At 48.4% G+C, this 27,153-nt stretch overlaps 1 protein-coding gene across 5 annotated transcripts in view; it reads left to right on the top strand.

The window, feature by feature from the left end:
* The window catches only part of NTRK3 (neurotrophic receptor tyrosine kinase 3), a 223,671-nt gene that overhangs the window by 98,970 nt on the left and 97,548 nt on the right, over positions 1-27,153 (top strand). For all 5 annotated transcript variants that reach the window (XM_080396202.1, XM_080396201.1, XM_080396199.1 and 2 more), the window contains one exon: positions 26,863-27,051. In XM_080396202.1, the coding sequence (XP_080252328.1) occupies positions 26,863-27,051 (189 nt within the window). The remainder of the gene's footprint in view (positions 1-26,862; positions 27,052-27,153) is intronic.

The following is a 27,153-nucleotide window of genomic DNA, read 5'->3' on the forward strand; positions in this document are numbered from 1 at the left end:
CATGGTTTAGGGGGAGGAACAGCCCTGGGTGATGTGGAAGCTTTCTGTGTGAGGGTGGCATTGGCTCAAGGTAACACTTCCCAGTCTTCCTTGGAAATAAAACTGGTGGGAAGGGAATGGGATGACAAGAAGATTGAATGCTTTAATGGTTTATGTGGCTATTGAAGCTGGGGAATGGATGTGGTTTCCTTTGAGGCTGCTCTAGCTACTTTATAGGGCCTTCTGCTGATACAGAACATCGCTTGAGAGCATCCAGCTAGCCCCCACCCAGCATCCTCACTGCAGCTGGTTTCTCTCCAGTCCCTCATCACCTTTGAACACTACAACCCCCCTGGTCAGCTCTCAGCCCCTCAAGTTCTTTTCTGTGAAATGCAGCTTTTTTTTTCATTTCACTTCGACATGTTTAGTGCTGATGGTCTCTTTCAAGGTATGCTTCTGTCTTGGATCCTCTGGCAATGGTACCACCTGCCCCAGGCAGGTCATTTTGCCTGTGCTACCCAGACATGGCAGATGGAGACATCTTCCTGTCCCTTAACCACAGAGGTGGCCCTGGGTCAGTGAGAGGAACCTTGCTCTGCCTGCCGTTTTCCTAATCACCACGGTGTGTACCTGGGCTGCTGATGCTGGGAGAAGACACCATCGCTTTGCGGCACAGCGCAACCTCCCCCAGCTGAGCTGGCTTGGCTTCGAGCTGTCGTCTCACAGAAGGCAGCAGCCCCAGCAAGCACTTCTCCATGGTCATGGGGTGATCATGTGGAGGGGTGGGCCCTGCTGCCCTCTGAAGAAGGGGCTTTGAAGGAGCTGGTTTGGGGCTGCTGGGTAACCCCTTGCCACCCTGGGCTGGGCTCTGAACTGGCTGTACCTCCCTGGAGGCAGGCTGTGGGCAGCATGTAGAGATAGATGAATCCTTGCTTGTGGTCTGTAAAACACACAATAGAAGCTGCTCTCCACATCCCGGCAATTAAAATGTCTACTCTGTGCATTAAAAAAGTCTAATAATAATAATAATGGTGAAGTTAATGAGATTTCAGATGTTTTGCAAACTGGCGTAGCTTTAAGTCCGGAGATGCATTGTGTTGCAGCCCCTGTGAATTGAGGAGTTTTCCCCCCCCGCCCCGAGTACTTCAGGCTGTAGTGGAGGTTGAGCATCCCCCATCAGGCAGCCTGTGCAGAGTATGTCTCATCCCAAGGGAAATAGGCATTAGTCAAAATGCAGTCCAGAAAGAACAAGAGCAAATTTGCAAAACATTCTGCCTGACGCCTTTTGGAAGGCATTCAGAGAAGAGCAACTAAAATGATTAACGTTCTGCAGGGAATGCATTGTAAAAAAAGATTAAGAAAAAGAAAAGCTAAATATATAAAATGCATCTAGAGCAGAGTAAAGGGGAAGTGATCTCCAGTGGTACATATTTAGAAGTGTTGAACAATGGAGAAGTAAAATGGCTGGTTAGGATGCTGGAAGGAGAACATGTGGTGTATAGAATCAATTAAGCATTCAAAAACCTGTGGGCTTCATACCTAGATCCCTTTTCTAAAGGAAAGAGGTAAAAGAAGCACGGAAGAGTCTCTGAAATGAATGCCTTGGTCTTTGGAAACTTTTGAACTGGACTGAGGGGGGCAGATGACGAGTGCTCACTTCACAGCACATGGGTGGAGATGTCCTTGCTGAGGTCCCTGTGGGGTGGGGTGGGGGTATGGGAAACTCCTGGCCTTGCTGGGCTTCTGCTTTCTCCTTAGAAAGTGCAGAGGGGTGGCTGGGCATTTCCTGCCCCCCCCCCCCCCCCCCCCCGACTGCCTTCTTCCATCCCTGCTGCCGTGATGGTGCATGAAATAGCAACCTGGAAGGCATGATAGGGACGACTGGCTGCAGTCTCCCTGCCTTGGCTGATTAATTAACTCTTCAGATTAATTTCCTTTCTGATTACCGCTTGATTAATTTCTTCTAACTCTGCGAGACCTCCTCACCACTTAATCCTCTTTATAAGCCCTCAGAGTGTGATGCTTGAAGTAAACATCAGGCAAAGAAAAAAAAAAAAAAAAGCAAACACTTTGCAAAATGCAAACACAACACTTCTGGAGGGACCCCCTCCCACACCAGGACCTAGCACCTGTGGAGCTGCCCCATGGCACCCTGCCCTACAGGTTCCTGCATGCTCCCCTCCTTGCACCAAGCCCTGCTTTTCACATCTGTTCTCCAGTGTGTTTGTAGTAAATTGCACAATTTCACTTGTTGAGTTTGATAATTAGTGACAATATCCCAGTAATTTGCAAAGGGGGCAGGAGGAGGGAGCTGCGTTCAGCTGTGTTTTAGCAGCATGAGAGGAGGTTGGTTTTTTTCCTCACTGCTTCATTAAAAGGAGCATCTGAACTCATAAAGCAGCTTTTGATGTATGCAAGAGCACAAGTACTGCTGGTATGGCAGGTTGAGCCAGGCATCTGGGCTCATGCTGTCTCACCACTCAGACCGTGGTGTGGGGATGGCAGGAGCCACCAGCTTGGAGGAGAGGTGAGTGGGGACACCGGTGTGCTGACGGATGGCAGCACAGGTGAAGGCAGTGAGGTCTGAGTGAGCAGGGTCATCAGGCTGAGCCTTGTCTTGAGTCTGGACAAAATCTGCATGCAGAAGACAGCAATCCTGATCTTGCTGATTTGTTGATTTTTTTTAACTTCATCATAATTGTTTGGTTTTTTTTTTATTCCTGGGCATCCATTCCCAAAGGCCTCTAGAAGCTTTAACGAAATGGAAGTAAAAACATAACTTATGATGAGAAAAGAAATGCAGCCAAATGAATCCCCAAACAGGAACGAAAGCTTTCCCCCTATCTTACTTGCACTCAATAACCCAATGTGTACCCCTGGGAAATGTAACGTTTAAAGAGCAACAGCACTTTCTTGGCCATTGTTTTTGAGGAATGTTTTGTGGTTGGAAACAAAGCTGTAGTATGCACCAGCTAAGTCCTAGTAAATTTGTTTTTCTTGTGAATTCAGCTGCAGCGGACACAGCAAGGATGTTTTGCACCCAAGAGCCAAGCTTGCTTTTTGTTTCGTGTCTGTACAGTGTGTGTCATCCACGAACGTGACCTAAACTAATGCATTTGGCTGAGTTTGAACTACCAAGTGGACAACAAATAAGAAAGATGGTGTGTGGATAGAGCCACAGGCAATGATTTATTTCTGTGTTGACGGACAACGCGAGCAGCATTCCCAGCATGCAGCCTTTGCTGGGATAGCCTTGTGCAGCCCTGCCCTGTGCTCCCCTGGTGTAATGCTACAGTCATGATATTTGAATCTTTAGATCTGTTGGAACCAGATGACTCTGATAAGGAGATTTGCATACAGAAGTTATACTGTTCTTGTATACACGGCACTAAGCACAACCCTCCGAGATCGCCAAGGTACAGCGCACAGCCTGGGGCAGGCTGCAGCTGGTAGTCTTTGGCCATGAAGTCACTTGGGCCAGAGCTTGTTTTCCTCTGTGTCACTGCCTCTAAAAATACTCATGTTGGCTGTGCAAGCTGTGTTCTAGGTGGCATATGACAAATTACAGCCGTGCTCTGCTGTGTTAGCTTGGACACACACAAGTCTGCACTCCAGCCTAGAGTTCCCTTTGGTCCAATATCCCACCTCCTGAATTGCAGGAACAGATTAATGGTCCATTTTGGCTATTTCTGAAATTGTATGATGGTATTCCTGCCCTGCTAGGGTGGGGTGAGGAAGGGATGGAGTCCTGGTAGCCCACATCCATGGGAATGGGCAGCACTGGAGACTTGCATGGCTAAGTTCCCTGGCCAGGAAGGTCCCATGTCCAAGCAAATGGGGGTGGTGGGGACTAGGAAACCTGAGCTGGGCCCCCTGGCTCCTCAGCTGACCCAGGCTTCAAGCCTTCCTGTCCCCCTTGTCACCCATTTGTAGTGGAAGCAAAGGGTACCTACAGCCCCTCAAAGCTCACCAGTTTCTGGGTACCAGAGGTGCTACTGTGGCATGGCAAGTGATTTGTTCTTGCATCTGAGATCTGCAGAAACCTGCAGGGGGAAAAAAAAATCCCTTTATTCACCTTTTAATCTCTACTATTAAAGCTTTACTGCCAACCAATCTCCAATTCTTATAAGGAATGGGGGAGAGTAAATTGGAATCCTTGATCTCTTTTGCTCCACCTCCCCGTCCTTGCATCATCTTTAGCACTGTATTTTCCTGGCCACAAGAAAGTCAATATGAAAGTAAGAGGGCAGGGGAAAAATACCAGGATTTATTTTTTGTGATGGTGAAGGTACATACCAGCAGCAGTAACAGCATTGCATCAAAGAGTCATGTACAATGTCTGTGGATGAGAGATGTTCCCAATTTCATGAGGAGCAGGGACAGTTTTCTCCCAATGCCTGTGGTGTCTGCTGTGTGCCAGACCGGGAGGGGACATATTTGTGGGGCTGCTGTATCGGGTACAGGTTGAGGTAGGATTGCAGGTTGTGCCTGTAGACGTGTCACTGTCAAAAATGTGCAGAACCTCTTCTGAGCCTGTTTGGCACCTTGGCATCACCCTGGCAGACATGATGGGTCGCATCCTGAGTCCAGAGCAGGTTGCTGAGCTCTTTGGGGGTGCAGCACCTCTGTTGTAGCCAAAACCTCCCAGAACGGGGTGAGTTCCCCAAGGCTGGCAGTGAACTAATGCTCTCTCCATCTGTCGTTCCTGGAGGGTGATGGAGTAGCTTTGGGGTCACATCTGTGGACCTCATCCCATGGTTCAATCCAGGCTTGGCACACCTGTACAGGTGTTACTGTGTAAGGAGCTTAGCTGGGTTTCAGGCTGCTCGAGAGGGAGCCTGTCCTCAATCATAGCAAGCGTGAAGCCTGGAGGAAGGCAGCTAACAGCGGGAAGTTCCCCAGCAGTTTCTCTGGGCAGAGAACATTGTCTGCATCAGAGGAAATTAACTTCTGAAAAGGGAAAAAATTTAGATATTCTGACTATATCCTGAAAATCTAGCCAGAAGCAGCCAGAATAGGGCTTGCTGGAGCAGTGCTGGCACGTTTTTATGGTTTCCTACGCAGCTTGGAAACTGGAGCAAAAGAGAGAGATGAAAGGCAGATTTGCGAGGAAGGTGGTAAGTCTGGGGGAGAAGGGGGAAATAATAGACCAAAAAGGATGGATGGATTTTCAGCTCATGCAGAGGATCCAGATATGCACATAAATTATTTTGAAGGGATGAAACTGTAGTTTTAAAAAGACATTGCTGTCAAAATCCCCAGAAAAGGTGCTTCAGTGCCCAAGGAAATTTTTCATTTTGTAAGGTGACCAGAGGGCGAATGCACAATCCCTTTGGTACCCTACATATTGTATCAGAGCCTCCCGTGCCATGTCCCCCCCCGCCATCCCTCGCCCTCAGGCAACTTCAGCTCTTTGAAGATGACTTAGTGCATGAAGGATGTGGTAGGATTGGATCCTAATCAGATCGTTACTGCAGCAGTGAAGGAATATAATTTCCCATCCACAAGCCACCACCTCTTTCAGCATCTTCTTTATTTATTTCTAAATAAAACTTTTTTTATTTTTTTTTTCTCCTGCATGGTCAAAATGAAAACACTTTGTGTAAAAGGCAAGAAGAGAAGCAAGTCAGGTTTAGACAGCATGGTGAATGCTTTTTTCTTCAGAATTAAACCCAAGCAAAGACCCCAGATGGTTTGAAATCCAGTGCTGAGATAGACACACGCAAATGTCTTTGCTGCCAATCAAATAATATTCCCCTGTGTCCAGAATCCAGCTACTGGAGTTGTCAGTTTAGCACAGTGGGTTCTTGTGGCCAAAGGCTACAGAGCAGAAGGGATGGGAAGAAGTGAATGTGTCTAAAAAACCCTCATGTGTATCAAACCCCAACTCTGTTGCTGCTGTAACAGTATGTGGAAGCTGGCTTTGAGACCCAGGGAGTAGCTTTGCTTTCTGATTGCACATTTAGCATCTGGTCTAGTGCTGGGTTTCAGCCAGTGGTCTGCAGCACTCTGGGTGTTGGTGAGATACTTAAGAGAGGGATCGGGAAAGGTGATGGTTTATGAGCAGAAAGCACAACAGGAACCTTGAGCTCTTGTAGAGCTCCTTTACTTATGTCAGAGAGCACAGCCTTTGGTAAGCGTGTTGGTCTCCTGTTCTTTATCTCCTTTAAATCACTGCTTCCAGACAAGGTTAACTTTGTCTTAAGTCTGCCCCGGCAGAGACGCACTGGCACGGGAGAGTCTCAGTCCTCAGATATCAGCTCTTTGAGGAGTGTGGGGTGGTTTGTTTTGCTTTCTCCTGTCTCTGTCCTTGCACGCAATCCCTGGGTGGCTTCATTAGCTAACCTGGAAAGCATTTTAGCTGCAATAATGTACTAATTCCATAAACAGGAGCTAAAAGCTGCATGTATGGCCAAGTAACATTGTATGGTGTCATTTGTAGTCTTGATGAAATGGTTGAACCATGACACATGCAGCCTTTTAGCAGACAGTGGGGTGCTGCTGTCATTCGTTTTTGGGGAAAGACTCACTTCCCACATAGACTCAGAGCAGAAATTTTGCATGTGATGCTGGAGAAACTCTAGAGCTGTGAACACTTGGCAGAACTATTTCTTTTAGGAGTCCCCGGGTGGAAGAGAAGTCCAATCTACCTGCTAGTATGCAGCTAAGTGTGAGCAGGAGGACTGCGGTTGCATGAACCATCTGCAGTGGCAAGTTGTTCATACAGACTCATTCAACAAACCTGCCCATAATATCCTTGTCTGACTTGTGATACAGCTTTTGGGGCTGAAATTGTAGTCTTCTATGCAGAAGCCTTGCTCTGCTGCAGGTAACCTCCCAGGTTGTGGGTCAGTCCTGGACTGTCATACCACGGGATCTTCTCGGTGGCTGCCTGTGTGTATGCAGCTGCATTCATGTCTGTGTGCTGTCAGATAACTGTGTTGGAAGGGGTCTGTCCTGCTAATGGAAATAAGGGTTTCTCTGTTTTAAGGCAGCTGCTAGAAAAGGTTATGGTTTTGCTTGTGTGTTTTCAAAGGGCAGGAGGAAGAGGCTGGACTGGGGAGATCCTGCTGGGCGGCTCAGGAGTGCTCTGCCTACATAGAGCTGTCTCAGCATCACCGTTCCCCACTTGTAATGCTAAATTATTCTTCTTCTCTGTTGTGTGATTGTTTTATGTGCTTTTCTCAGCAAAATCAATCAAGAATTGATAATTTATAAGCTCTTGTTTGCATTTTTCACTCTTCAAGGGGAAAAAAAGAGAAGGATAAACCAGAAGGCAATGTCACAAGTAAAGGAGCATGAGGGATGCAGAACTGAGCACCACCTTCCTTTTCTGTGGGGTCTGAGGATGCTCATTGCTCGTGCCGGTGAGGGGGTTGGTCTCTGTTGCTGATTCCTTAAGGGTCTGCCCTTGCTGCCCACTCAAGGATTAATGATATGAGGTGTGAGCCTGCCTGTAGGAAAAAATCAGAGGCTCAGCCTTGAAAGGTACCAGGCATGGTCACCCCCAGCAAAGGTATCTGAGTGTGAGCGAGAGCAGAGCATTGCCAGGTTTGTGCATTTCTGCATGTACGGAGTGCTGTGGAAAGAGGGAAATTCGACTAGGCAGGTAGGAGGAGAAAGCTGGGTCAGCTGCCATCCTGGCTTACACTGAAGAAGAAATACCTTGTGGCAGCATATTCCACACTTCTAAGCTTGAACCCTGCCTGCACGCCTGCTGTCACGTGCCCCCCCACACACGCAGGGATGCATCTTCCTACCTGCCTGCTCACTTTCCCCCAGCTGCTCTGCCCTGTGGGCACACGTCCTATCTCCATCCCACCCCACCACCTCCACGCGATCCTCCCTGAATTGCAGTGAGGACACGGGAGGAGGGAGCCATGTCCCTTGGGAACTGTCCTACTTTGGGAATTTTGGGGAAAAAAGCAGTGCTATTGTCTTAAAATAGAAACAAGTATTTTAGGTTTATGGAAAGATAAATAGAATAAGGAGACGCTGCTTAGATAAATAAGTGGATAAATACTTCAATACTCTAAATAATTATGTAGACAGACAAGTGCACAACCAGTCCATAGACATAGATGGTATCAGGATGCTCTTGTGGAAGTGGAGACACACTAATTATATTGCTCTGATCCTGCACTGAACTGTTTGCCCCTTTCACTGATGCTCCTGCCAGAGCAGTCATTTGCATGGTGAGCTGTTGCTTTTTCTCGAGAAGGCTTGATTTCTAGTCTCCATACTCTGTAGCTTTCCAAGCATTGCATCTGCAATTTGGAGAGCAGCCTTGGAAGAGAGAGCTTAATAAAGCCAGGAAAATCTATTTATGAAAACAGCCTGACTTGGACCTGCCTCCAGTTTTGCTCCTGTGGGTTACTGATCCAGCAGGATGAGGGGAGCTGAGCTATGGGAAAGCAGCCTCCGTGATTGCCTGCGCCCCTCCAGTGCTCAGGTACCCGCTGGAAGCAATGGCATCTGTTGTGCTGCCTCCTCTCCCTAGCAGGGTTTCATCCTTTAGCAGATGGTCTAGAAATGCAAAACAAAGTCTCAGAGTGGACTGTTGACATCCTTTGTAGGCTGTTCGGAATTTGATTCAAATAGTCTGTATTTTGGGTGTTTCAAACCAAGCTTTGGAGAATTTGGCTGGGAAGATCTGGAGAACTGGCTGGCTTCCAAAGCTTTCCTGTTACAGATGCTCCTGCCTCAGTTTTTGGCTCTTGTGCTTCTACTTGTGACCTGAAGCAGAAAGCGCAGTAGTTGCTTAAATGGAGGGATGTGAAATTCTTGTAGTTTCCTAGAAAGGCTTGGGTGTTCAGCTTGGCTCTAGAAATGCCAAAAGTTGGTGTGGGTGATGCTTCTTCAGAGCGGTTCTATCTTCTCCTTTCTGGTGCAGGACTTTTTACTTTATCTGCCCTGGCTTCCTGGTATAACCAACACTAGTCTGTCCCACTTGACTCAATCTTTTGGAAAATTGGTGTAACTAGATGGGTCAGTAGCTGATACGGTTTAAAGGGTAGCCCATGGTGGGTTGAGTGATTCTGAAAGCTTTTCTTAACATCTTTATTATTTTCCTGGTTGCGATTTAGCCAAGGATATAGCTCAGCAAATGAATTCATTATGTACCGGGTCTCTTCTTGTACAAGAAACTTTCCATTCTCACCCACTGATGCCCACTTTAAAGACAAGCTAGCAAGATTTCGTTACCACTTTACCAACCACCTGCTTGTTAGCAGAGAAAGGCCAAGACTTGACCGTGCTACTGGGAACAGACTCCCACGTTCCAGGTTATGACCGATTGTGAGTAAAGGGTGAAAAATACCCCAGGTTCCTCCTTTCTAAGCCTTCCTATGACAGGCTACTGGTAACGATGTGTTGGTTCATAGCACTACCAGAGACTGTACTGAGAGCTCTGTTAAATATAGCAGAGCTGTGCGACGCCCCCACGTGCTGGACGTTCAGTCTGTTCCTTGCTGCGTGCCGAATGAGGAACACGGTGAAACAGCTTGTTCTTGCTGCTGTTTGGCGGAAGATGCTCGCTATCTTTGTCATCCTTGTAAAAAGTATGCCTGGGCTGGACAGCACACATGCATCCCCTGGTGAAGATTCCTCTCAGCCACAGAAGAAAATACTGGGCTGGTTCATTAGGGAATTACCAGAAGATGGGTTTTCTTTATAGTGCCCTCAGATGGGCACTGGCTAGCAGAAGTCCCTCTGGATCCACCTCTTGGTTTATGCCAGTTCTTTGGCCAGTCTCATTAGAGAATATGTTTTTGGAGAACTCGGTGCTTCTACTCTACATCCCATCCTTCTTCCACCTCTCATTGTGCCATGGCTCCAAACAAAACAAGCATGTCCCTGCACTGTGTCACTAATGGGCTGCAGATTGATAGCTCCTGTTTGTAGAAACACTTGTCAGGGGCTTGATAGGCTGCTCAAGGTTGCCTGATGTTGCAGGGTGGAGGGAGGGAGCTGACGAGCTGTGTACTTGCACTTTATGGCCCTTGTGGTGGGACTGGTAGGCAGCCTGGCATAACAACCGCTCAGGGCATTTAGTGAGAGATTCATGAATTTGTAATTTTCAGAGGCCCTGAAGCAAAAGTGTCTTTAATTAAATTTTGATTCTCTCTTCTCTACCCCCTTCCCCTGCCTTCACCCTCCCCATTCTTGTCCCTGCCTGTAGTTTGTTTACTGAGACCCAGCAAAGCTTTCTGAGAACAGGTAGGAGTCTTTGAGCATAGCCAGGAGGAGCAGAGGATGGCAAAGCAAACAAGCAGATGGCAGATATGATAAAGCAGCCCCCGGCTGGCTCTGCCAAGCTCAGAGAGGGCTCTGCGATGCAGTTCAAGGGTCCCGCAGTAAGAGCTTCCTGCATCCCTCTGCTCCGGACATGGATTTGGCAAGGTGTCTGAGAGACTGAGGGCCAAGCTGTGTTCCTGTGCTCTCGTTTGCCCAGTGCTCAAATCCTGGCATTGCTTAGGGCTACCTAGAGAGTTGAGGGTGTTGGGTACGAGACACCCTTATGTTGCTCTGTGTTGCCCTGCCGTGGCTGACATGCACGTGCAGCCATCCATCTCTGAGTGGTGGTCCCCTCTAGAGGAGAGCACACAGCCAAAGGAAAACAGGCAGTCCACATATATTACTATTTTCGTTTTCTTTAAAAGGAAGTTCTAGAAGAATAAGATGAGAAAATGGCCTGGCCTTTGTGGTATACTGTCAAGGGAGTAAGGGTGGGTCCCCCAGGAGATGCTGCCTTGGCATCACCTAGGACTTCCCCCATCACTAGTTTTATTTTGTGATCCCTCCACAGCCACTGACTCAGTGCCAGTGTCTCTACCCAGCTAAGCGATGTCAGCCCTGTAACTAAATTTCTATCAACTCCCTCAGCCCTAAAGAGCTGTGGTTAAAAGGTTCTGGAGACATAATTGTGTCTGTGTAACGGCAGCGACGATTTCCTTGGGAGGTAGCATGAGAAGTGGTTCCATTCACTGCTTCTGCAGAGACTTGATAGCTGCTTCTAGAAAGGGTCTTCGTTGTGGTCCAGGTGCCTCTGCCACCACAGCTCTCACTGCCTCATGCTGCTTTCTGGTTGCATGCTTGTGCTGCCTGCACACTCAAACCATGGTCCATAGGGTGCTACCAGCCCGATGGGTGCCTTCAGGCAGGTCAGTTGGGGAATGGGTTTGACAGGGTCTGCTGTAGGGTGGGCAGCTTGCAGCAGGCCTGGTGCAAGGGGTGCATGGCTTGTTCGTGCTCAGCAGGCCCATGCTACTGCCAACTAGAAAGCTACCAGCCTTGTGCAAGCTCACTTCTTTTTTTTTTCTTTATTTTTCCCCTCATCATCCTGCTGTGGGTGAGGATGCTGTTTATCCCACTCGCTCCTTCCTGCTCCCTTGGCAGTGCAGATGGAGAAGTCACTTGACCTCCACGTGCCTTCAGGTCTGGTTTCCCAGCGTGGATGTTGTTGTTGTGTCTCTTGTTGTGAGCTACAAAGCCATCAAGCAAGGGATGTGTTCTGGGGCATGGGGTGTAGAGCAGGGAGGCAGTGCTTAGTCTCCGAGGTAAATGCAGAATGCCCTGTCTTTCTCTGCCCTTGTGGCTCGGAGGCTGATGCGAGGCAGCTTCCCTCCCACCTGCCTTTGGGATGTTGATGAAGTATCTTGGGGGTAGGATGTGGAATACATGTAGGGAGACAGAGGTTTGGCTGGTGATGGCTTTTCTGCTCATACTTTAAAAACCGGTGGCTGAGGTTACAAGAACCAGCAGAATCAAAGAGGGAGTCTAAAGGTCCTGCTTTAATGTCCCTTCGTATTGCCAGGCCATGCCCAGGGTGACTGTTGTGATGCCCAATCTCTTGCATTATTTCACAAGTCCTTTTTAGCAGGGTTTTCCCCTTCTTCGTGCCTCTCTCCTTGCTATAGGAATGTAGTTGTTTTGATTCGGCTGCTTCCAGGGCTGGCACCATGTTCAGGTGCCTCTGGTCTCACGTGGAGCTTCATATGACTTGTCCCCATTCCACAACCACCCGCTGCAGTGTGTCCATCTGGTTAACTCCCACCTTTCATTTATTTTCTGAAGCTGCTCTGTTTCACTGGTGTCTTCCAGCCAAAGGCCAGCGTCCTGGTTGTAAAGAACGGACGGAGGTGGATCTGGGGGATGATTCCCCTTGGGGGAGCTGGGAGATGAGGCTCTGCCCCAGCCTCCACACTCATGCTGGGCACCAGCTGCTTGTTTCTCACCTGGAATCAGTAGATGCTGTATTTCTGCAGGCCAGCCCGCTTCCTTTAATTGACAATTTACACTCTTGCTGCATAGAAACTCTCATCTTGAAAAGTGTTGGTGTCAGGCTGACAGGGTGGCAGGAGGTCGAGCATTTCTAGCTAAGTGCTGGAGGACTTGTGGAGTGGGAAGGTGCTGGGAGGTGCAAGACAAGCTCCTGGCAAGGGCTGTGGCAGAGCTCCCACCCTGAGACTGCCAGCCCAGCGACCGCGGTGACAGGCGATGCGTTTGCTAGCACCTGTATTGAAATGCAAGTGGCGTTCCTTGCTGACCTCTGATGGGAGCCACGTCTACGCCTGTAGCTCACCGGTGAGGAGGGGAGCGTGCTATGCTGTTTAGAAAAGGAAATTTCCCCAAGCCTTGGAGGAATTAATCATTTTATGTGTTGGACTCTTGCCTTCTGACTGATCTATCTGAATTACAGATTAACTGGCAGCATGGGGACAGAGGAAGCCATTTCAATGAATAGCTCTCTAATTTATTAAAGGGGTTGTTTGAGCTGGTGGATCAGCAATGCAGCAAGTTGTCTGAGCAGGGAGTTGTTATCTGTCCCCTTCCTCATCTCCCAGCCTTTTATCCCCTGCTTATTTCATCCCCCTGTTCACAGAACCCATCTCAGACTCGATGAGGGTCCTAGCAAGGAGGTGGAAACCCCAAACCAGAGATGCCCTTTGCAGATGAGCTGTCAGCTCCCAGAAAGCTTTATTTCAGAGCCTTTACATAGGAGCCACTTCTGTGACTTTTAAACAAAGCCATCACCTTTATGACCAAAGACTATAAAATTTGGACTCAGGCATGACATCCTGGAAAACACCAGTGTATTGATGTTGCAGCGGGTATTAGTTGAGCCAAAAGGCATCAGTCCCTTTTCAATCAGATCTGTCTAGAGAACATCAAGGGCTTCCCCCCTACCCTGTGAAGTCTACAAAGGTTTCTTGAAAACCTGCAAAACCTCATTTCTTTAGTGAAGTTCACTTTAACAAATGTTGATCCCAGGACTTGCAGCAAAGCTCCACACCTGCAGTACCGTTATTGGTGTGAGCATCATGGGCTGGGGAGCACCAGAGCTGCCCAAAGCCCAGCATCCCTTCCTTTTCCCAAAATCTCAAAATTTCCCAAAGTGTGAAAGAAAAAATGTTTGTTTGTTTGTGGATATTTCTGACATGGAATTGATATTCGAGAAGAGTCTCATAATATTGCGGGAACAGATTCAGGATTTAAACCATTATACAAGTTAAATATGTTTTGATTCTGTGAGCAACACACTATTTATCTTGGGATAGAATAAATCTGAGACTGATATCGCTGCTGGAGATCATCTCAAGGAGGGCTGTGGAGAGGAAAAAACAAAAGAATTGTCTTTCTGAGAGGCACAAGTTTTAAATTTCCGTTGCCTTCGTGCATGGACTAAACCAAACTATGGTTGCAAGGACTTTTTTATTATTTTTTAACCATGTAAGGATTTATGTTTTGGGCCGAAAATAAGCATCAAAGGTCTGACTTTAGGTCTACAAATTCTCACCCTGAGTGAATGCAGTCGCTTGCTTGCTGGCAGGGACTGGGCACGTGGGGTGTCTGCTGGAAGTGAACCTAGTCCAGTGACATCTGTCACCTCAATGCTTGATGTTTTCACAAAAATTCCATTTAAAGCAAAAAGGTCAGAAGTTGACCAAAAAAGCAACAACTGAAAACTATTTTTGTTTGAAAAATTACAAGCATTATTAATTACTGCATGAGAATCAGATGGTGGTACTGACCAGTTTAGTTTCATGGTCCAAGTAGGATCTTGAAAGAAAACCAAGAGGAAAGACACAGAGCAATGACAAACCATGTGTTGTACCAGGTACTTTACATTTTGTGTGCTCCTTCCATTTGAAACTGCTGAGCAATGAAGAGAGGGACATTTATTTATATTTTTTAATGCATGATATTTCATTTTAATCTTGACAGAATATTAAACCAAAATAAGGAAGCTTGAAAATTGATGTCCTGTAATGATATCAAAATCCTTCTGTCTTGGGAGTCTCATAAATTGGATATTTGGAGGGGGACGCACAGCTCCCTGGGCTTGAAGGAGCTCCGGTTACCACTGGAAAAAATAAACCTTGGTGCAGGGGTGGGCGGCTGGGCTCTGGGGAGAAGGCACTGGTGTCAGCACAAAGTGATGTGGCTGGAAGGTAGCCTCATCAGGCTAATTGATCTGGAGCCTTTGCCTTTCCTGCCAGGGCCGCCTGTCTCCTTACCCATAATCCCCACCCCTTTGATGGCCCGTCAGGAATATGGGACTTGGCCCAGTTTTACATCTATCTAATAACATTATGAAATTGATAGTGACACTTCCATTGGCGCTGATTTCTGTGAGAGATTGGAGCCAGAGGACAAGCAGTTTGTTTTCATGGTTGTTAAGCTTTCCAGGTAGATCAAGATGACCCAAGACTGATCTTGCAGTGGCCAAGGCATGGGAAGGGGAACAGTGGGAGGGGAATGGAGGCAGCTGGTGGACCCGGGCAAGGAGCTAATGAGAAACATGCCCAACGCTTGCCCTCAGTGTGTGATGGTCCTGGCTGGTGGGGAGTGTGTGCTGCTGCCCTGGCTTGTGCTGCTGAGCTGCTGCTGGCAGGGCTTTCTCTCCATGGGTGGTGTTTATTAAGCACAGTTGGGTGCCAGTCTTGGCAAAGGGCAGGAAGACTCTTGGGCAGAAGGGCCGTAGTGGTCCTAGCTGTTGTCTCCGAGACCTTCGGTGGTTCTTGCTGTTTTTTAGTATTTTCTGGCACAGATGCAGGTTACTGCAGCATCACATTCATGGTTCAGATCAGTGATCCAGCAGTGGGTTGGACATGCTGGTGGTGGAGCTGCCAATGGAGCCCTGCACAGAGACATCACTGGTGGCCCCCTTGTGCTATGGGAGCTCCATGCTGAGTGGGTTGGATACCACATCCTAAAGCTTTCACCCAACGCTGGCCACAGTGTTGAAGGTGATGCGGTTGCCACGGGCTTAATGCACACTGTGTGCATGTTCTTCATTGGCTGAATCGCAGGATAAAACCGAGACGTAGCTTAAACCACTTCTGCTTTCCCCTCCATCTTACAGCTGTTCAGCCAAGGTTGGGTTTGAGGTGGGGAAGAGCATCCCCTCGGTGCTGAGCTGGAGTTTGCAGGAGACAGCCCTTTGACGCCTTGCCAGGCAGCCCTTTCCCCAGCCTCACGCTGCATTCACATCCACACGTTCACCCCAGCAAGGCCTCAGGGAAAATGTTTATCAGTTTGTCACAGTCTCACTCTGTGGTGGGGTGGCAGGGGGCCAGGAGAGAGGATAAAAGCCTTGGGCTGAAGGTAAATTGGAAAAGCAGAAAGGAAATGCATCTGCTCAGTGCTGAGCAGGCAGCCCTGCTCTGGGCTCGGGTTTTTGCGCAGGGTCACTTGGCTTCTGGGTGCTGGATGCTCACAAGGAGGAGAAATGCCATCAGGGCCACGTATGAGCCCATGGGTGAATAGAGCCATGGGGTCCTGAGGATGTGGGGAAAGCAGAGGCTGCTACTGCCTTGCCTGTATCCCTGTGTTGATGGGACTGTCCCTGTCGGCATGCTTGACAGCAGACCTGAGCATGCCCGGGTACCCACTGACCCTGAGCAAGCCGCCATCCGCTTGGGAAGGGATGTGAGTGAGCGAGCATCTCCCTTTTAGCAGGTGTTAACGTGACCCAGGGGGTTGCGAGTGCATGTTAGCGATGCTGTTATGTGGATGAGGTGCGTTGCTTTGGGAGACCTCTTGGCACCTCCCGCACAGAGCAGGGGAAGAGCTGTGGTTTGGAACTGCAGATCCTGAAGCTTCGCCCTGGAGGGGCTGAGAGCGAGGAAGCGGCTGCGCACGGGCAGGGTGGGGGGTGCGGAGGTGCTGGGGCCTCCTGTAGACAAGCTGTAGGAAACGCCACAGTATATAAAGCGCGTCTTGCAAACAGAAGAGATTAGAAAGCTGATATGATGTTATTCCGATTGATTTTGCTGTTGTATTTATACCTGAAGGTAAAGAGTAGACATACTGGAAATCAATCGGCCCTGTGCTCTTCCCCACTCTCTCTGCAGTGCCGTTTGAATGAAATGCTTATATCATTTTTACGGTGTGTCTGTGATAGGGATGAGTGAGCCAAGAGATTAATAGGTGCTGCTGAGGCCTTTACCCAGCCGCTGCCCAGCTCTCGCCTCGTAAAGCCTGTGCCGCTCCAGAGTTCAAGGTGCCCCCGAGGTGACAGCTTGGTGACTTTGGAAAAAACTAAGAGGCAAATCTCTAGTCAACAGGAAGAATGGGGCCAAAATGGTCAACAGTAATAAGCAGAGGATCTGGGACAGGTAGGATGGTGCCCAGCTCTGGCACTGAGTGCAGTGAGATGATGGAGACCTGGGGAAAGAAAATGAGGTTTTGGCTTCAAATGGAGATGATCCCATAAAGAGGGATGGAAATGATGGCCTTGTGCAGGGGAGATAAGGCAACAGGGACTTTGTTTTGATGTCTCATTGAATATCCAGTACCCACCAACACCCCCATCCTGCCCCACCAGCCATTTCTGAGACTTGGCTTTAGGGCTGGAGCAGGAGGGCGGCAGGGGGACCATGCAGGGAGTTTGGCCGCACAGAGATGCTGCCTCCCTAGGTGCCTCTGCTCACTTCTGCCTCATCCAGGTGTGCGTTTCTCTGCTCTGGTTGCTGCTGGTGCTGGCTCTGCCGTGCTAAGATGCCATCTCAGGAGGTTTGTCTGCAAGGTTGGATGTGTTGGAACTCAGCTGGCTCCTCACGTTCCATGGGGAGCATGCATGCCTAGCAATGGGAAAAACTGGCTTGTGACCACCAAATGGGGGAAGCCAGGTGGGGGGAATGGCGGAAGGTGACTGGGGATGGTCTGAATGCCAGCACCAGCATCACCAGATGAAATGCTATCTTTCTCTGTGCAGCAACAATTGAATAAAATACTTTTCTTCCTTTCCTGTTCTCTGTGCTACTAGGTAGTTGTTTCACCTGACCTTAGTGGTGAAAACCTTTTCCTATTGGCAAACACAGTGGCTTCACAGTATCCATCCTCTGTTATACAGGAGAAGGTGTTAACTTGTTGATACTTAAAGAGTCAGCAGATCCTTGTGTTGCTGAATCTAAAACATTCTGATTACCCCTGTGCCCTGTTTGCTGTCCTTTTCCTGGTTATACACTTTCTGAGTTGAAGAGGTTTGGTACTGCTGGGTCAGGAGCTTTAAGCCCAGATATAAAAATTCCTGCTTTGCCTTCCTGTGGGTTCTGGCTGGCTTTGCTGTCACACATGGCCCTGGCTTGTCAGATTCCTCCCTTTTTAATTATGAGATTGTCTCGTCATTTTTACTGTAAGCATTTTCTGTTGCTTGTTCTGCTGGATTTATGCATTTGTGCCATTGACTTTATATTTTATATGACTTGATCTTAATGTTTCCATTCCTGAGTGTGAGTGCTTATAGGATTGGTGTCTGATCTCAATAAATAAACTTGGAAAGTGGGGTAGGAAAGGACATGGGAGGAGTGAGGGAGGTTTGGGGATCCTCTGCCCACAATGAGATTGGAATGATGCTCCATACTGGCACTACCAGGATGACTGGAGGCTGGAATAGGCAAAGGGAAGATGCACAGGGCTGCCGAAGCCCCTCTGCCCTGACACATCCCTTTTTGCAGCAAGAGCTACCTTCTTGCCCTGTGAACACCTGAAAAAATCAGGAGAGAGAATGAAATGTCAATATTAAAAAGGGAAAGCGGCTTTTGTAAATGGCAGTATTTCAGCAGACTGTTTCATTGGGAAGGGAAGGTGCTGTGAGGATCACCTGTGTAGGGATTTCCCACTGAATGTGGATCTGCCAGCCCTTCTTTATACAATAATGCATCTGCAATTTCTAAGAGGGTGGAAGGTGGCAGCAGGGTGGGCAGCCATGTGTCTGACCCAAGTGGTGGTGGGTGCAAGGCCCTCAGGCCTGTCCCTCACTCCCTTTCACCCCAAAGTTCACCTGGATCTTCACCTCCTTGAGATAGTTAGGGCCCCAAACGCACCATCTCATTCAGGAGAGGGGAAAATGGATTGTTGCTTGGCCATTTTTTCCTGCCTTTGCTGCTGGAGGGGCTGGAAGCTGAGGATTTGGAGTAGACCCCTTTGAGAGCTCAAATTTACATTCTCAGAGTCTTCATCTGCCTGCATAGCTGAAAGATGTGACTTTTTATATGTTCTGTTTCCTCAAAAAGTTGATGGGGGAGACTGTGCCCCATGGGGCATGGCACAGGAGGGGTGGGCACCTTTGCAGGCTCCGCAGCTGGCCACGGCATGGTTTGAGCCAGAGCTGTGCCGTATGGGCTGGCCTCTGCAGTGATACCCTCCAGCTCCCATGGTGTGTTGTAGGATTTGTACAAGGATGCAGGGATAACCTGCTGTGGGAAAAGCTGCTTGGACCTGGTTGAAGTGGTGGTGACAAAGCAAACATACTGGACAAAGCTGGAATTAGGAGCTCTCCAGTTAAAGCCCAGTGTTTTGTGTGAGCGAGGGGTCTGCTGTGGCTCAGGGGAAGAGGCGCCATGTGATGGGCCGTCCTCTGGTTTGGATTGGGGACCCTGAGGATGAGGGGAAGTGGCTGCTTCCCATTGCAGGAGGGCCGGGGATGGGCTGGAGCCCACGGCAGTCTGGCTCCAAGCAGGTCCTGTGTAGGCACCGAACACTGACTTGGCCACGTGCCCACATCTGCCAATAAAAATTAACAAATTGATTTCCTTTTGTTTGCCTGACAGGACGAGGCTCTCTTTATGAGACAGTAAATGCAATCTCGCTCTGAGCATGGCTAGATTTTTAATTGTATTTGTTGTGCTTTCGCTTACTGTTTTATGAGTTTCAGTTCCCTTCCTTGCTGGTGCAGAGATCAGCCCTGAGGGATGGTTTGATTTCAGCTCCAGCAAAAGGTTTGGATTTTTGTAAACTTTTTTTATTTGTTTGTTTTCCTGATAAGCTGAAGTTTGGGGGTTAGTTTTCTATCTGCATTAAAAATAAGCAGGTATGTGTGTACGTATAGCTTAGAGTTGTAAAGCTAGGCTGAGAGATCTGGCCTTGGAATTATCTACTTGCCAGTCGGTGATGTGGCCCTTTGAAGAACAGCATTTAAGATTAAGATCAGGGAAATAATGGAAGCGTCAACAGGGGTTTAAAGTCAGAGGAAGAGGGGATTTTATATATAATATATATTGGAGTTTAATGAGGTCTGCTTCAGTGCTTGCTATACAATGCATGGTGACCCACTTTACTAGGAGAGCATTTTTTTTTTCTAGTTATGGGTCATATACAGTTCTTAATTAAGTAGGTTAATTACATGGCTCCTTTATATTACACAGACAAACGTGGATGGTACAATTAGCTCTTGCAGCGATTGTTCTTGATGAAAAAATGGTGTTCTGAGCAACAGCTCCCAGAGCCATGGGTGGTGAGGGAAGGATTGCCCTGCAGCACTCGTCACATCACACTCTGCTTCAGCAGACTCGGGTTCTGTCCTCAGCATGTGGCCTGGGATGTGGACGGCGCTGTCCTTTCCGAAACCATGTTGGAGAGACCATAGCCCCATCCCTGTCCAGTGCTGCACCCACAGTGCCTCAGATGCTGCCCCAATGCGGTCAGCAGCGCTGGTGATGTCCCTGCTTGGAGTTTCTTTGGAAGCATCAAAAAGAGAAGAGTGCTCCTTGCAGAGGGCTGTTTGGATGCATGTGAAAAGTGCTGCAGCCTGGGAGGGCTCTGAGCAGCGTCAGGCCCTGTAGCTAAGCTGTCCTTGAAAGAAGTTTCTTTAACCTTTCCCTTCCCAGCTCAGCAGTGGCTGAGCCCCTGCAGCATCCCTGGGTTATCTGTTCCAGTGCTCAGCCATCCATACTGCTAGGCATTAGGGGAAACATTCAAACCCTAATCTCCCTCAGTGCAATTTAAACCTATTATTTCTTGTTTTATCCCCAGTGGACATGGAGAACAGCTATTACATTTCTCTTTGCTGCAACCTTTTACATATTTGAAGGCTGTTATCACGTGTCTTTTCAGTCTTCTCCTCTCCACACAAAGCATAATTCTTTCAGTTTTCCCTTGGAGGTCATGTTTCCTACACCTTCAATCATTTTTGTTGCTTTGGAGAGGTTACTGTGATAGCAAGCTGGAATTTTTGTTGTTTCTTCACCTGTCTGCTTTGGGGCATTCATTATGTTATGGATGTCTGTGAAGTGACCATTACCTTCTCTAATCTGTGGTTATTTATGAAATACCCTATATTCCTGAGCCTACATTTTATCAGAAAGTATAGCTCTTAGCCTTGATAAATAATTTACCATTATGATATGATCATGCAAACAGGGGCTCCCTAAGCTATTTATTATTATTTGCTTTATTTTTCTTAAGTTACAAGTTGTTCATATAACACTGTGAATGAACCAGGCGATTCAAGACATGGACTAAAAGGTATGTCCTGGTTCACAGAGCTTCCAGAAGAACAGGGAGGTGAAGGAAAACACCAAGACAAACTCCAGTTTAGCCACAGGAAAGAGTGCCGAGTAGAGAACGATAGCAGATTTTCTGAAAAGCAGAGACTTTGGGGCAATCTGGAAGAGTATTTGCTCAATATTTGCAGAGGTGATAATATCGGGATGGATGCAAAGCAAGAAGAGTTGGAACATTGCTGGGATGGGTGGAACATAGCCTAACTGGGAGGCTGGGGAAGAAAAAGAGGGTGGAGGTGAGGCCAGGAACAGTGGTGTTTGAATGAGGCGTGCGTCTTGGGGAAGAGGAGTTGGCTGTAAAGGAGCTGTGGGAGGGAAGGGAGAACAGCATTCTCCTTGTGATGTTTCCCAAAGCAACGTTTTCAAGCTGCCTCGCTGCTCTTTGGTTAACATCAGATTCATGTTGATCCTCATTTTCTGGTTGTGGTGGCTGACTCTCCCATGGGTGTTGCAAAGGGGCAGGTTGGCAGTGGCTGTAATGCTGGGCTGGAGCAGGGGCTGACCGCCTCTTCACCAAGGGGTAGTAGTCCTGGGCAGCCCTAGTATCTCCCCAGCCTTTCCCCACAGCTCTGTGGCTCCACTGCTGCTGACGTTGCTTCCCTGGCAGGAACACTGCATGGGCTTAGCATGGAGAACAGCTGAACTCTGTCCTTGCAGACAGTGTGGATGCTGCTGGCCGATGAGGCTCCTGCTTGGGTAGGAGGAGAGCCATCAAAAGCCTTTCAGAATATAGATGTAACATGTCTGATGTTCAGAACGTATGAAGGCTTCTTGAAGTATCAACAAATAGACTCCTTTTCTAGTTAATATCCACTTGTCCGTAACACAGACTGAGCTATTCACAGAAACAGCTAGTGCATCACTGTTCAGGTTTTAAGTATCAGGGGAGCTCCAGAATGTTTTAGATTGTGTTTTAAGATCATAGGATGATATATCAGGAATTACCCCAGGCTACCCTTGACTATTACTCTGCATTTTTGCAGTACAAAACTGGCTCCTTCTCTGTGTCCCTCTGCCTTTCTCTCTGTCAAGTGGAAGGTAAACCTAAATCTTAAAATCTGTACTCTCTTTTTCATTTTACTCCATTTTTCCCTTTAACCTTACCAGGAAAATGTTCTGCTGAAGCTGGTGAGAGTTCTTCCAAATAAAGCCATTCATCAGCATTATACTTCAGAAAACTCAACCTCTTTACCTACTTAACAGCAAAAAAAATATGCTATTGCCAAGACAGATTTAAAAAGTTGAAGCTGCGGTAGCTGCTTTATTTCCAGGCGTTACTAATGGCAGTATGTATTTTGAGTGTCAGAGCTATAAAAGTGATCAGTGACTGCTTCATATCGATAATGTTTTTGAAGTTTGTGTCAGGCTTGTGCAGTGAGTCCAGCACTTGTCTGAGTCTCTGAGGGGCAACAGCGTGGCCATGTGCTTAGAGGGAACTGGATCTCAGCTGTGACCAGCCAGAAGAGATAGGAACGAAAGAATGAAAGTGATAAAGAGCCATGACTGTGTTGTAGGAGATAATGCTGTCCAGATTTCTACACTTCTCCCCCCATAAAAAAAAAGAGTTAAGAGCAGAAATTTGGAGAAGTCCTCAGCTGTAAAGTGTCTGTAATCCAATTATATCCTGTGGAGGACATTGGGATGAGTCTGCTAAATGGTGTGTTATAGTCAGTGCCAGCTGAGTGCCTATCATCTTCAGAAACATTTCTGAAAACTTGAAAGCTAGTGCATTGCGTCCATCAGATGTGTTCCTTAGGACTCTTGAGAATGTGATTTATTTTGATTTTTTTTCAGGATCTGGAAATACAGTCATAGAATCACAGAATGATTTAGGTTGGAAAAGACCTTTAAGATCATTGAGTCCAACTGTTAACCCGGCACTGCCAAGTCCATCACTAAACCGTGTCCCTAAGTGCCACACCTACACTTTTTTAAACACCTCCAGGGATGGTGACTCAGCCACCTCCCTGGGCAGCCTGTCCCAGTGCTTGACCACCCCTTCAGTGAAGAAATTTTTCCTAATCCCCAATCTAAGCCTCCCCCGGCACAACTTGAGGCCATTTCTTCTTGTCTTATCACTTGTGACCTGGGAGAAGAGACCGACCCCCCTCGCTGCAGCCCCTTGCAGCAGCTGTGGGGAGCGATAAGGTCCCCCCTGAGCCCCCTCCTCTCCAGGCTGAACCCCCCCAGCCGCTCCCCATGGTTCTTGTGCCCCAGCCCCTTCCCCAGCCCCTGCCCGGCTCTGGACACGCTGCAGCCCCTCAGTGTCCCCCCTGCAGTGAGGGCCCAGCGCTGACCCCAGGATTCGAGGGGCGGCCGCACCAGTGCCCAGCGCAGGGGGACGGTCACTGCCCCGGCCCCGCTGGCCACGCTGTGTCTGACACAAGCCGGGCGCTGCTGGCCTCCTTGGCCACCCGGGCACACGGGGGGCTCATGCCCAGCCGGCCCAGGCAGCAGCGCTGTGTGGGGCTGGTGTGACCCAAGTCAGGCAGTAAACTGTCCCTAGATTATTGCAAGGGTAGAATATAGTTCATGTGCTGTACTCTCCCTGTGGTGGCAGGACTGTAACTGTCTTGGCAGTTCTTGAGGTTTCCCACTTTTGCAGAAATGGGTAGGGGTAGAGATTATCATGGAGCATCAGTTTGGCTCTGAAGCTTCTGAGAGTTGGTGTATATTGTAAATGGCTCATCTTGGTAGCATTGACTTCAGCTGGATGACTAAGAGGTAAAGTTCATTCGCAGGACTCTGTGTTTGTTGGCGAACGAGATTGCAACTGTGGATCAGCTGAGATATGGTTACTTCTTACCCTATAGGTCTTGGACAGGTTTGGATTATGAAACTGGGGATAATGCATGTAGAAAGTCCTCCTAAGAAGTGAGCTGCAGAAAAAAACCTGTGGTGTGTAAAGAAGGTGACACTGGATCTGTTTATTGGCAAGGAAATTGCCATCAGACCATTGGGTAGTAGATGCTGGCTGTACTTAGTTTCACAAGTATCTGACCTCCTTGAGCATGCCCTACTGTTTTAGATGTAGCCATGTCCTAACCTGCCTGTGCCAGCAGGACACTGCCCTGATCTGTGTTTCTTAAGCATGAGGAAGTGCTGTGCAAGCAGGAACAGCGAGGGTTAAGTGCTAGCAGGGCTCTGTGAGCCCCCGAGGGGTATGTCCCTAGCAGGGTCTGTGCCAACCTGACCTCTGTCCCATAGCTCGTTCTGAAACCAACTATCTCCCTCCACTACTAATGCTGTAGGAGATGTCCTCTTTGCTCCCTGTCACAAAGGTGCTATTTCTGCTCTCAAAGCAGGGGAGAATTAAGACTTCCTTCATATAATTCACTAGAGAGGCCTTTCACATGCCACCGCCTGATTAGGTACCTTCCTTTGAAGCAACACCTCAGCCACTTAGGGAAAGTGATAAGCCTTCAACAGCCTCTCCCACTGCTCCACTGCAAGGGAGATCTTCCTGGTATCTCCTCACATTATCTGCACCAGTCTATACCAGCTGATATTTTTATGACTTGTTTTGTGAACTGCACCTTGAAATGCAGAGTTCTCCCCTTCCCACTGCAGCTGGGCTGGCCAGCGGTGCACGGTATGGCTGAGGGAACGTGCACGCCATGCATAACACAATCCTCCTGGTTCGCATGCAAAGAATTGACAACACAAAAGAACAAAAGTCATTCAAACCAAAATTGCCTGTTTGCTTTTTGTGTTTGGAGAAATACAGCGTGCATAGTCCCAACAGAGGCATCTTGCGGCAAGAGCTGCATTTTGCCTCTGCATCTCAAAAGCTGGAAGTCATGTGGGCCTGGGGAGCAAAGGAAAAAAAGGCCAGAACCTGCCAGAAGGAATTCACAATGAAAGGAGACTTTTTTTTTTTTTCCTTGTGACTAAAACACCTGTCGTGGCTGCCAGGACTCTGCTAATTACACAATAACTTTATTATATCCCACTTGGAAGAACAAACAATACTCAAAGCTCCAAAAATGAGCAGCCTTTATAATGCAGGCAGAATGACTGCATGGAGCTGATGTTCACCCTGTCCTCCCAGAAGCTCGGGAGAGTAAAATGATTTGAAGACTCCCCTCTTTGTTGCTAGTGCTACATAATAAAGTAATTGTGCAATTAGAAGCAGATTACTGATGGGAGAGAGGCATTTTCTATGTGATGCAGGTAAAAGGCTGGTGCCTTTGAATAGGTTTGAAGCCTCAATGCAGCATCTCCGCTCATTTTTGCTTGAGCTTCTGGTAGCCCCTGGTAGCATCCAGACAGGAGAAAAGCAGCATCTCTAGTTGAGTGTGGATTTTTTTGTCCCCATGTGAATATGTGAATAAGGGAGGTTCTCGTGGAAGGTTGCAGTGCTGTCCCCACATTGCCTAGCTCCTCAGGATCCTGTGTTTACATAGCACGAATGGCTGCAGCATGGATTAGAGGGTTTCACTTCATGACGGAGGTGTCTGTGATGTTGGTTTGCTGGTTGGGCCTCAGGATGGTAGAGAATACATGGAAGTGGGGAATAATGTATTAAGGCCTGATGTCCCCTGAGGTTTCCAGCCTTGGCTGGAAAGCAAAGGCTGAAGTTAGAAGGTCTAAAAATAAAATTAAGCATAAGCTGAAAATTGGGGTACAGCTGAGTATTGTGAAGTATGTGTGGGAAGCAGGCCTTGGCTCTCAGGTATGGATGCTCTTTCCTTCATCACTTCTCATTACCTATGGGAACAAGCCTGCCATTGGTTAGGGCAAGATAAGAGCACTGATGCCTTTGCGTGCAGGCACTTGAGTGTTAAGGAGCCGTAGCTGGAGCAGGAGGCTGAAGAAGCCGGAGCGTGGCTGCTGGCTGGTCATCTGCAGAAGGGAGAATGATGTGAGTGCATTTGAACGTGCTGGTGTTTTGGGGACCTTCTCCACGGAGGGAGACCAGAATGCGTAAATGGGTGCTGTGGGACTTGGGAAGGCATGTGGACTGTGCTGAGGCTCCTTACTCATGGAGCAGCAACTTCAGGACTTTGCATGGGGGTCAGCGCAGAGGGACCACTTTGAGCTCTCAGTCTACTGGGGAATGGTGACAGGTCCTGTGAGCAAGCAGCAGATGGGGAGTTGGGAGTTAAGAAGTAGTTGAGATGGTGGCAGATGAATTAGAGGAGACAAGGAAGAAGGAATCTTCTGGGTTTGTTGCAGCTCAGCCTAAAGGTTGTGGCACCACCTTCTCCATATCTTGCTGGAGTGTCTCCTCTCTGCCATCCTTGGGTGCCTGTGACCTCTAAGGTGTGCCAGCGTGGCAGAGGGGTCCTCCCATGGGAAACCTCCTCTGTGCTCTTGCTCTAGTGAACTCAGTTAATGAACACTAGAGAGTCTGTGGAGGGATAGGAGGTTTCCTTCGCTCCCATCTTGGGGGTCTGATTACTTTGCCTCATTTCCTTGTCTGTCTAATGGTACTGTGACCTTTTTTGGGGTCAGGAGGTTAAGGGGGAGATGTTGCCTTTTGTTATGGTAATGGGGGGCAGCATGACCTGAGCACTATCTACTCCAGTCTATTGTAGGTCCCTGTAGGTATCGGTCTGACTGAAGGGTTCTGTATGTGTGCGTAGGTGAATCTGGAGGAGGGAGAACAAGATGGGAAACATACTGGGCAAGAGAAATGGTGTGAAAGTGGGTTTGGGTGAAATAGATCTTCTTTACAGGTGATGTTTCTCCAGTCTAAGCACAGTTATGTATTCTGCCAAGCTCGTGACGCCAGGGTATACAGGCACCACAGTGACTGATCTATCTTGTGACAGCTCTAAGAGAGGACTTTGTGTAGGATTCACTTGTAATGTGGTCTCACCTGTAGCTACCTTAACCCCGGCAGGATTGTTAGCCTGGTAGCCCAAACCCAGTAAAGAAAATTACAGGTGTTTTCCCTGCCCTGCCTCCAGTGCCTGGAGAAACTAGCCCTGGGGATGGGACAGCTGCCAGGAGTGCTAGGACAGGTGTCCTGTCCAAGGGCTGGTGGTGATCCACTGCTGACCTGCAGTGATCTGTATCCGCACGGTCAGCAGGTCTCGCGGGTCCCCTTTCTCCTGTTGTGCCTGACAGATGTGCATGGTGTTTGCAGGTCCTGTGGCAGTGATCAGCGGAGAGGAGGATTCAGCCAGTCCCCTCCACCACATCAACCACGGTATCACAACGCCCTCGTCCCTGGATGCTGGCCCGGACACGGTGGTGATCGGCATGACCCGCATTCCCGTCATTGAGAACCCTCAGTACTTCCGACAAGGTCACAACTGCCACAAGCCAGACACGTGTGAGTGCCCGATCCGGTTGGAGCCCCCTGCGAGGATCAGGGGATGGGCTTGGGGGGTGGGCAGAGGAGGACGAGGAGCAAGAGGTTAAGGGGATGAGAAAG

This window comes from Falco punctatus (genome assembly GCF_963210335.1).
Source record: "Falco punctatus genome assembly, chromosome: 7".
Lineage (NCBI taxonomy): Eukaryota > Metazoa > Chordata > Aves > Falconiformes > Falconidae > Falco > Falco punctatus.